This window comes from Sander vitreus, chromosome 17 (assembly GCF_031162955.1).
Source record: "Sander vitreus isolate 19-12246 chromosome 17, sanVit1, whole genome shotgun sequence".
In the NCBI taxonomy this organism is placed as follows: domain Eukaryota; kingdom Metazoa; phylum Chordata; class Actinopteri; order Perciformes; family Percidae; genus Sander; species Sander vitreus.
Window position 1 is genome coordinate 2,726,103 of NC_135871.1, and position 11,417 is coordinate 2,737,519.

At 38.5% G+C, this 11,417-nt stretch overlaps 1 protein-coding gene across 1 annotated transcript; it reads left to right on the plus strand.

The window, feature by feature from the left end:
- The first annotated feature begins 353 nt into the window (after positions 1–353).
- LOC144532773 (cationic amino acid transporter 2-like) lies at positions 354–7,501 on the plus strand. The gene is made up of 8 exons (XM_078273711.1): positions 354–372; positions 2,323–2,478; positions 2,581–2,746; positions 3,433–3,569; positions 5,504–5,726; positions 6,246–6,382; positions 7,093–7,231; positions 7,369–7,501. The coding sequence occupies exons 1-8, from the start codon at positions 354–356 to the stop codon at positions 7,499–7,501; spliced, it is 1,110 nt and encodes a 369-aa protein (XP_078129837.1).
- Positions 7,502–11,417: the final 3,916 nt, after the last annotated feature.

Consider the following 11,417-nt stretch of genomic DNA (forward strand, 5'->3'; position numbering starts at 1 on the left):
GTTTTCAATATCCAGTAAGCCTACAGCACCTTATGTAAAAGTACTAATACCACATTGTGAAAATACTCCACTACAAGTAAAAGTCGTGCATTCAAAACCTTACCTTACTTAGTTTAAAAAAAAAAAAAAAAAAAAATGTATAGACTCAGACAAACACAATCCCTCTCAATCAACACTCATGACGCTTTAGAAGTGTGTGGTGGTGTCTGTATAGACCACTGACAACATTACCCGAGAAAGGGAAATTTAGTTCTTTATATCTAGCAGCAACATCTAACTAGCCAGTTAGCATGTCTGCTAAAACAGTGTCTGGAGTGACTACATTTAAAATCTTTTTCCAAAGTCTGATGCTTATGCCTGGTCTTCAGACCTGTGAGTTTGTCCACCACGTAAGGTGACATTCCAGCGGAGCCACTGCAAAACACGTCCTACATCTTTTCTGCTCAGCAGGACGCCCAAAAATACATCCAAATTAAATGGATATGTTTTGATATTGTAAGTGCACACTATTGTAATTCTCAACCAACTCTGTAATCTATATACAGGTGCTGGTCATATAATTAGAATATCATGAAAAAGTTGATTTATTTCAGTAATTCCATTCAAAAAGTGAAATTTTTATATTATATTCATTCATCACACACAGAGTGATATATTTCAAATGTTCATTTCTTTTAATTGTGATGATTATAACTGACAACTAATGAAAATCCCAAATTCAGTATCTCTGAAAATTAGAATATTATTTAAGACCAATACAAAAAAGGATTTTTAGAAATGTTGGCCAACTGAAAAGTATGAACATGAAAAGTATGAGCTTGTACAGCACTCTATACTTAGTGGGGGCTCCTTTGTTTCTCCTTTCGCTCAGTCTGTGGCACTGCTCAGGTGGTAGGAGAGCCCAGGTTGCTCTGATAGTGGCCTTCAGCTCTTCTGCATTGTTGGGTCTGTCGCATCATCCTCTTCACAATACCCCATAGATTTTCTATAGGGTTAAGGTCTGGCGAGTTTGCTGGCCAATTAAGAACAGGGATACCATGGTCCTTAAACCAGGTACTGGTAGCTTTGGCACTGTGTGCAGGTGCCAAGTCCTGTTGGAAAATGAAATCTGCATCTCCATAAAGTTGGTCAGCAGCAGGAAGCATGAAGTGCTCTAAAACTTGCTGGTAGACGGCTGCGTTGACCTTGGACCTCAGAAAACACAGTGGACCAACACCAGCAGATGACATGGCACCCCAAACCATCACTGACTGTGGAAACTTTACACTGGACTTCAAGCAACGTGGATTCTGTGCCTCTCCTCTCTTCCTCCAGACTCTGGGACCTTGATTTCCAAAGGAAATGCAAAATGTACTTTCATCAGAGAACATTTTCATTTGGACCACTCAGCAGCAGTCCAGTCCTTTTGTCTTTAGCCCAGGCGAGACGCTTCTGACGCTGTCTTGTTCAAGAGTGGCTTGACACAAGGAATGCGACAGCTGAAACCCATGTCTTGCATACGTCTGTGCGTGGTGGTTCTTGAAGCACTGACTCCAGCTGCAGTCCACTCTTTGTGAATCTCCCCCACATTTTTGAATGGGTTTTGTTTCACAATCCTCTCCAGGGTGCGGTTATCCCTATTGCTTGTACACTTTTTTTCTACCACATCTTTTCCTTCCCTTCGCCTCTCTATTAATGTGCTTGGACACAGAGCTCTGTGAACAGCCAGCCTCTTTAGCAATGACCTTTTGTGTCTTGCCCTCCTTGTGCAAGGTGTCAATGGTCGTCTTTTGGACAGCTGTCCAGTCAGCAATCTTCCCCATGATTGTGTACCCTACAGAACTAGACTGAGAGACCATTTAAAGGCCTTTGCAGGTGTTTTGAGTTAATTAGCTGATTGTGGCACCAGGTGTCTTCAATATTGAACCTTGTCACAATATTCTAATTTTCTGAGGTACTGAATTTGGGGTTTTCATTAGTTGTCAGTTCTGATCATCAAATGTAAAAGAAATAAACAGTTGAAATATATCAGTCTGTGTGGAATGAATGTATACATCATACAAGTTTCACTTTTTGAATGGAATTACTGAAATCAACTTTTTCATGATATTCTAATGTAATAACTGTACATCCCATATACAGTAACATGAACCTGGCATTGGACAAACTTAGTCCTGAAGAACTGTTTTGGAAGGTTTTTATTGTTAAATTTTATAACTGTCAATTTTTTGAGGAGACAATGGTTTGAGAGCTCTGATAAAGCAAAGCCAATAAGTAGTAAAGGAAAAAAAAAAAAGAGAGCCAAATCAAAATGTCTAAATTGTTTTTTTTTGTTCTTCTCAGGGACATCTAGTGTAGCGGTAGCCTGGACTGGGACCTTTGATGACCTTATAGACAACGTTATTGCTAAAACTCTGGAAAAACATACACCAATGGACTCACCTGGCTTGGCTCCATACCCAGACTTCTTTGCTGCTGGGCTCATTATGCTGCTCGCAGGTAATATCTGTAATTTTATGTGAAAGTTAAGAATATAAGATGCAGAATATTCCGCAAGCTGAAATTCTTAAAATTGTACACTTTTTCTTTTTTAAATGTCAGGGATTCTTGCGCATGGTGTGAAGGAGTCAGCAGTCGTGAACACAGTTTTTACTGCAGTGAATGTAGCTGTATTGGTTTTTATCATCATCGCTGGCTTTATAAAAGGAGACATCAACAACTGGTACATCAGTCAGGAGACTATCCTGAATGCAACTCTACACATGGAGTAAGATTTCTCCTTTCCTTTTTTTCTGTTGCATGACTGAGCATCTATCTAGGTTTATAATTGCTTATTCTGCTGTCAGGAATACAAAGAGTACAAGACCACTTTGACTGGCTGTTTCTTCCGTTGAAAAAGTTCCTTGGACAACTGCAGAGTGCTATGAATTATTCCAAATAATTGATTCTGGAAAAACGGGTTGCCATTGAGTTTTTCAAGTGTAATTTTTCAATGCTTTGAGGGGCACATTTTTCGGCAGTGTCAAAACTACAGCAAATGAGATACAGAGTTATCTGCATGACTACATACCATTAGGTCAAAGCATAAAAATGTCCTGATGTGACCTATTACTGTATGTTCTGAATACTTTTTACAAGGGCTACAACTAACTTTTTTTCTTTATCGATTATTTTCTTAAATAATCGATTTAGCTCTTTGGTCTATAAAATAAATGAAAAATGTTAATCAGTGTTTCCCAAAAGCCCAAGATGACGTCCTCAAATATTTTGTTTTGTCCACACCTCAAAGAGATTCAGTTTACTGTCACAGAGGAGTGAAGAAACGTAACCATATTAACATTTAAGGAGCTGGAATGTGTCTATTTTTTTTTTTTTTTTTACTGCTGGGGAACATATGACAATGTACACTCTGAATGATGGTGATTTAATAAGGTATTTTATTTCTTTGTACAGGAACTTTACATCATCAGATAATGAAACTGTTAACTTTGGTGTTGGCGGCTTTTTCCCCTTTGGCTTTGATGGCACATTAGCAGGAGCAGCAACCTGTTTCTACGCTTTTGTTGGATTTGACTGCATTGCCACAACAGGTACTACCACTGTACTATGAGTACACAATTTGTTGAATTGATTTTCACAGTAGAATGTCGTCTTGGGATGAATGTGCACCTTTTTTTTTTTTTTTTTTTAAACCGCTTTGGAGTTGTGAATACACAGGATATTAAACCATTGTTTGTAACACTCTTGTATAAAGTACTTGAAAGCTATATTTGAGTAAAAGTACAATAGTACAGTTTCTTACCAGAAAATGACTTTGGTAAAAGTTGAAGTCACCTTTTTAGAATATTACTTGAGTAAAAGTCTTAAAGTATTGGATATTTACTGTACTTGAGTATCAAAAGTAATTTTATATTAAATGTACTTAACTATTAGAAGTAAAAGAAGTTAAAAAAAAAAAAAACTTTGATTATGAAGTTTATTGTGGCTTCCTTTTTATAGTGAAGCATAATACTTTCCACACCTCCTTAAACATCAAGTCTGACATCAACAAAGAAGAATTTTATTTTTTTTGTGAGGAAAGAATCTTTCACTCCAATGTACGAAAACATTTCTTGCAAGTAACGAGTAACTAAGATTCTTAGGGGAAATGTAGTGGCGTAAAAGTAAACATTTTATTTAGTATATGTAATTGAGTGAAAGTTTCCAGAAATATAAATAACAAAGTACAGATACGTGAAAATTCTACTTAAAGGTCCAATGTCTACGAATTTCTCCCATCTAGCGTTGACGTCATATATCGCAATCAACTCTCTCGCCCCACGCAGTTCAAAGTACGTATCACAGCTACGTTAGCCTTCATGCTTCAAAAAGCCAGTCTCTTGCTCTGGCGAAGAAGAAGACTCCTCTTCCTGAAATTTGGATTTTGAATACGTGTGGTCCTCCATGTTTCTTTCTTCAAACTTGCCGGGGGCCGGGAAGCTACGATACCCATTAGCAGCGTTAGCAGCACCTGTGAGTTTATCATGTGACAGCGAAAGGCGGAGCAGTATGTCCTGTATGTCCCTTGCCGGCTAACGTATTTCAAGATGACGCATGAATATGGAGCGTTTACCCCAGTTCATGCAAATGTAAAATTTCAAGCCAATAGGAATACTTGGAATTGATGATGGTGGTAAATATTCATGAAAAAGAAGAACGGGCAACACAGGTTTTGATAAGTAACAACTAAACACGTTACACACTGGACCTTTACAGTAACTAAGTATTTGTACACAACATTACAACATTGGTTTTTAACCCTTCCAGAGTGGACCTCTAGCTGGCGGCCGCGGGGGATCATTACATGGATATTTACATGGTCCTGTTTTAAATCGATCTTAAAAAAAAAAACAAAAAAAAAAAACATAACGGCTACAACATTCATTCTTTTTACAGCAGAAAGCTACGGCATCTGTCTTGTGCATCATTACATTGTACGCTCGTGATGGCACTATCATGTTACACAACGCCCGGTGCAAAGCCAAGTGACACCATTCTATTGCTGATGAAACTATCAAAACTCTGTTACACTCTGCTCATAAGAATTAGCATATCTCAAAAACTAAAAATGTTACGTAGTTCAAATAACTTATGGATTGTTAAGAAATATTTTGTCCATGTTTCTACATATAGAAATATTTTGGTTCAATATGTCTTGTGTGTTAATTTAGTAAGTGTTGATGAAAATGAGTTGGAATGTTTCAATACTTTAAAATTTTTTTTTTTTTAAATATGGTTTATTACATATAAACCATATGTATACGTATAACCTTTTTAACTCGGGTTGTACTGATTCTAGGAATATGAAGCATTTGAAGATACTTCAAGAAACGATATCACAATAAGCAAAAATACCAATAGCACTGGTGGACCATTTCAGTTGCAGTGTTTAAAGGGTTAAATATATTACCAAATATTTGATATCAGCAGTAGTATTGCCCCAGACAGGTTGCAAGAATTACGCTAATGGACCTGCCTTTTTCAGGGGAGGAGGTGCAGAACCCACAGAAAGCTATACCTATTGGGATCGTGGTGTCCCTGCTCATGTGCTTCCTGGCCTACTTTGGCGTGTCAGCCGCTCTGACTCTTATGATGCCCTACTATCTGCTCGACAGCTACAGCCCTCTACCTGTGGCCTTTGAATATGTTGGTTGGGAGCCGGCAAAGTACGTTGTGGCCGTGGGATCACTCTCTGCACTCTCAACGAGGTACTGGTCTTTAGTTCTTTTTTACATGAGGCTTTCAGGAGAGGGAGGAGCTTACATTGCTGAAAATGGTTGAGTTTTAATGTCTCCAGTTGCCTTTTTTATCCTCTTACAAACCAAAGATTACCTAGCCATTGTTGAGATGAAGAATTACCACTTGCATGTGAAAATGTGAAAAAAATTACTTGAGTAAAACCCACACTTACTCTTGTTTACATGCTCAAAAGTCAGATAAATACATTTAAGTGGTTTGAGTTTGATACAGCTAGCTGTGTTACATGTCTTTTCAGTTTGGCAGTCTCTAAAGGCAATACAAATTAATTACTTGAAATGTAAGTATGCCATTAAATGGTCACATATACAAGTCCCCGCATGACTCCTAAACTGATCTTTATGTAAAATCTGTCGATTGCTTGACAGATATGAAGTGCATATGTCATATGGAATTGAATTTCTAACCTGATTGGTGTTGCAAGCTTTCCCTTCACTCTAATGAAGTGGTGGTGTTGTTTTTAACCACAGTCTCCTGGGTGTGATGTTTCCAATGCCACGAGTGCTCTTTGCCATGGCGAGAGACGGCCTGATCTTCAAGCCTCTTTGTTACATGAGCTCCAGGCAAAGCCCTGTCGTTGCCACACTGTCTTCAGGAGCTGTAGCCGGTAATCCAGTTGCAATTATAACTGGGACTATATGCAATAGGGTTACAGATAGGGATTTGGATAACCCTCTGGCTTGCAATTATATGTGTATAAAAGTTTAAGCCCAGTGCTCATTGAAAGTTAGTTCATATTGGACCATTCTGGACCTCATGGTTCCTCCAAAGCCAATGCTGGAAGTAGTGTGCCCTTAATGTGACGAGGGACAAAAGGATTGTGGAAGTCAGGCGGGTGGATGGGCATGCAGCACATCTGACTTTCCGGCATTCTCATCTCACCACTGAACTGGAATGTGTAATGGCAATTTTCCCCTAATATGTTTTAGTAATTAAGTGACTGTATTTGATATATTAACTTTCAAGAGCAAAATGGTACGAAGTGCTTCACAAAAGAAATATAAAAACAGACTTATGAAGAATAAAACAATATAAAATGGAAATAAATTTAAATGAGAGTGAAATAGGAAATCTTTAGTGATGAAAATATTTGAAAATGTTGGACATTCTGGTGTTTTGCAAAACCTTTTTGTCTGACACATGGTTGAAGATTAGGGGTAGATATTTGTGAACGTGAATATTGTAACAACACAATTCTTAGTTATTAAAATAACTATTATAAAGTTTTTACTAAGGCCACTCATGTCATCTTAACTCAGCATCCCCACAGACTCTTGTTTGGTCAGTAACATATACTGTATTTGGATCTCTTTGCAGCTGTCATGGTCCTGTTGTTTGACTTGAAGACACTGGTTGACATGAGTTCAATTGGGACCATCTTTGCATACACGCTTGTCGCAGTGTGTATTCTTATATTAAGGTATGTACACTTAGAGAAACTAGATTTACACAATCTGTTCAGTAAAAAGCCTAAATTTTAACATTTAAGAGAATTGTCGACAGAAAGGAATTACTTATTTTACCAACTTTGTTCATGTAAAACCTCTACCTTTGCTTGTATAAGCGTGTTGCATACGTTTTTCTCTCTCGCAGGTACAAGGAAGACCCTGGTCTTATCCGTAGACAGGAACCATTTACTGTAATGGGGCTGTTAAAGCCTCCAGCACGACCCACCCACCGCACCTCAAAAAATGTCAACATGGTCGTCATTATTATTTGTAAGTAAGCCCTCATTGTATTATTTAGTAGTAGTGATGGCCAAATAAAGCCTCATGAAGCTTTGTGAACGATTGTATTTGTTTTCTGAGCCCACTAGATGGCGCTCTTGGTTTGAAGAAAAAAGGCTCAAGGAATGGCAATTCAGTGTGCTTTCAATTTTATTTATAGTATCAAATCATAACAAGAGTTATCTCAAGACACTTTACAGATAGAGAAGTCTAGACCAACACTCTATAATTTACAAAGACCCAACAATTCCAATAATTCCCCCAAGAGCAAGCATTTAGTGCAACAGTGGCACGGAAAAACTTCCTTTTAGGCAGAAACCTTGAGTGCTGAGGAAAACTTCCTTTTAGGGAGAAACCTCAGACAGACCCAGGCTCTTGGTAGGTGGTGTATGACGGTGCCGGTTGGGGGTGTGATGAACAGTGGCAATAATAGTCACAATAAAGATAATGAAACTATAACTAGAAATATAAGTTGTAGTAGTTCATGGCATAGCAGGGCACTGCAGGGCGTGGACTGCAGGATGTTGCAGGGCATAGCAGTGCACTGGAGGGCGTACCAGGGCTTAGCAGAGCGTCGAGCAGGACCAAGGTGCCACCCTAATCCAAGGAAAACTGCAGGGGCGAGAAAACATAAGGACTCCGGGGAATAAGCTCCCCAGAGCTAAGAATTTCTGGGACATGAATGCACACAGATGAAAAGAGAGAGGAGCTCAGTGTGTCAAAGGAAGTCCCCTGGCAGTCTTAAACTATAACAGCATAACTAAGATCTGGTCCAAGGCTAACCTGAGCCAGCTCTATGAGGGTTGGTGGATGAATCTGAAGACTATGAAGAGAAGCAAGAAGAGAAGGGGTGCTGTGTCTGAAGTTTTACACCCTCTCCTTTCAACCCTCTGTTCAACAGAGACAGCATCTATTGGGTTAAATAAATACAGAAAATCACAAAGCTTCATTTAGCCATACTACTTAACGGACACATGTACTATAGTATGATGGAGTTTTCTGCACTTACACATTGTCATATTTACAGTGCCACTTTCCAGAGTTGGTGATCCAATCCACAAAAAAAAAAAAGTTTTTCCTGACAGCTCTGATTCCTCTCTAGTGTTCCTGGTGATCATTTTATGCATGCTGCTGTTCGAGGCTGTGCATTCCCTCCAAATTCAAGAGGTGTGGTGTGTGCTGCTCATCTTTGTCCTCGTGCTGACACTGGTCCTTGCTGTCGTTATCATCTGGAGACAGCCACAGAGCACAATTAAAGCTGCTTTCATGGTAAACTGGAGGGGTGATGGTGGTGGGCACGATTTCATGCATCCTGAGGATTTGCACCTTTTTTACAGTTCCAATGGGGATATCTTGTTAGGTGGGTCAGTTAGCGGGCCTTACTGAGGGGCTTTGCAGGGCACAGAAAGTGTATGGCAAAGACTTGATGTGCCCATTGAAGGGTGGCCATCCCAGGTTAAACCCACACTGAATGACAGCTGTTTGAATAACAAAATATATTAGTTTGCAAGAACCCTTTTTCAAACTTTTTTTGGACCGAGATATTCTGAGTTTTGCTTGGTAATATTTTTTATATATATATATATATATATATAGAAAATTATATTTATGTTAATAAAAGAGCAGGCGGATTCTGTTTTCCCCAGTTTCCAGTTTTTATGCTACCCTGCTGCAAGCTATAGCTGCATATTAAGCTTAGCGTACAGTTATGAGCGTGGTATCAATCCACTCATCTAACTCTCCCCAAGAAAGCAAAAAGTATAATTTTCAAAAGGTCTATTGGCCCGAACCAGTCATGAGTTCATGTGTTTTTGTAGGTTCCCGGTCTCCCTGTAATTCCAGTTTTAAGTATCTTCATCAACACTTACCTGATGGTTCAGCTGGATGGAGAAATTTGGATTAGCTATGCTGTCTGGATGGCAGTAGGTAAGGACATGCTGGTTTCAAGTGCCCTAAATAACAAGCTTATTGTGGAATATCTTTATTCTTTCTGGTTTGTGCATAATTTGTAGATGGTGGAGGGATCTAAAAACTGTCAAGCTGCCCTTTTTCAAATCAACCCTAATAAAGCCTCACAACTCCTTTCTTTAGGCTTGATCATCTACTTTGCCTACGGGGTTCGTCATAGTGTCCAAAAACAAAGGCTCCAGGAGGCTCGCACCCAACAAGAAGTTGTTCATGTAAACCGTGTCGTTGTTGCTGCTTGATGTGTATTGAATTGTATGAAGTGTTGCTGTCCACTTAACATGGAATAAGCTGACCACAGAATCGGGTTCATCAAGGAATTACCTTGAAATCCTTTTTAGCATTTTATTCAGGTTTCAGCCAAAGTTGAATTGTGCTCTTCCTTTGACGCTTGTTTTTATGCTAACAATTGCTTTGTTATAAAGTATGCTAACAGAATTATGTCTTATGTGTGTAGTCGTATTATCCATTATGACTCATCAGTTGTTCAAGACTATGCAATCTTGGATATTGTTTTAATGTCTGTATCTAGAAAAATGACAAAACGTTTTTAAAATATTAATCCATATTGTGGAAGTCATTTAAATCAGTAAGAATTGTTAATGTTAATAAACTGCCAAAAAAAATAAATTTCACTTGAATGGATAAGTTCTAGTGTCTCCATGCTTTTATATTAACTTAAGCAGCATTTTATGTTTTCCACTTGGGGGCAGCAGAAAAAGCCGATGACACATTGACAATATATCAATGGCCTTATAAGTTAATGGCAGAACTAGTAGTTCACATCTCCAAATGATATGGCATATGTTCAAAATTTCCTCTAATTTTTGCTCCAGCTACACTTACAAATTACACTCAATCTTTCAATCAATTATTAGTATTACATTTTTTTTTTTTTTTTTTCAAACATGAGCTGTTTAAGGGTAGGCAATATAAGCAAGAGCTTCAGCCTGCACCTATTTCAGACTGCTGATATGATTTGTTAATACATTGTTGTTGGTCGGCTCTATTGTTGCTGAAAGCCAGTCTGAAATGAACTTCAATATAAAAGTATTGATTAATGCATTTATAGGGCCTGAAAAAGATCAATGATTTTCGTAATCACCTCTTCTTAATGTCTTAATCATTAAAGTAATGCATATACATACTTATGCTAACTTTATGTTGTGCTAGTAATAAAGTCTACATAAAGTGCATTGATCTCAAGTATAATGATACACACACATGATATACCAACACACAAAATGGACTAATCGTGTGCCGCCTATACTTCTGTCTATGAGGAATATGAAATAAAAGCAGCATTGTTATAAGGCAAGAAAGGGATGCAGAAAATTTTGGGGGGGGAAGGGGACTGAGTACCCAGGGCCCTCATGTGAGGAGGGCCCAAAAAGATGCTAAACTCAATAGCTGTGGATGTGGGGAGGAGCCCATAGAAAATGCCTTTCTACAGGGCCCAGAATTTTGTGCTACGCCCCTGAGAATGATTGTTAGTTTGGTTCCTGGGTATGTCTAGGGGAAGGGCATTCCCAAACATAAATTGTGCATTTCAAAAGAAAAATTAGGGTGGCAATGGTTTGCGTGGGCTGACCTCCAGACAGCAACAGCAGATAGCGTCGACTGAGAAAAGAGCTGGAGCAGAGCCTCAGCTATTGTCTTAGCCTTGACATTTTAGATACAGCTTTTTTGTAATTTTGTTCAGTTCTTTTCTATTGGATGTTTGGCTAGTTAAACTCCTAATTTTAATGTTTTATCTAAGTTACACATCAAGCTGACTGCAGTTTCAAGGCACTGTTCTTCATCAAGTTGACCCCCTTACTTAAAATTGTGTTCTTCCTGCTTTCAATCTGTTCACTCTACCTTCATCACATTTCTCTATTTCTCATCCACACATTGCCTAATTCTCTTAATATTCCATTCTCCATCCAGTCTTTTGTTTTATCCCATCAC

Coding starts and splice junctions, on each gene's coding strand:
- LOC144532773 (XM_078273711.1), top strand. Junction 3,570..5,503: donor TGACTGCATTGCCACAACAG/GTACTACCACTG, acceptor TGCCTTTTTCAG/GGGAGGAGGTGCAGAACCCA. Junction 7,232..7,368: donor AAACTAGATTTACACAATCT/GTTCAGTAAAAA, acceptor TCTCTCTCGCAG/GTACAAGGAAGACCCTGGTC.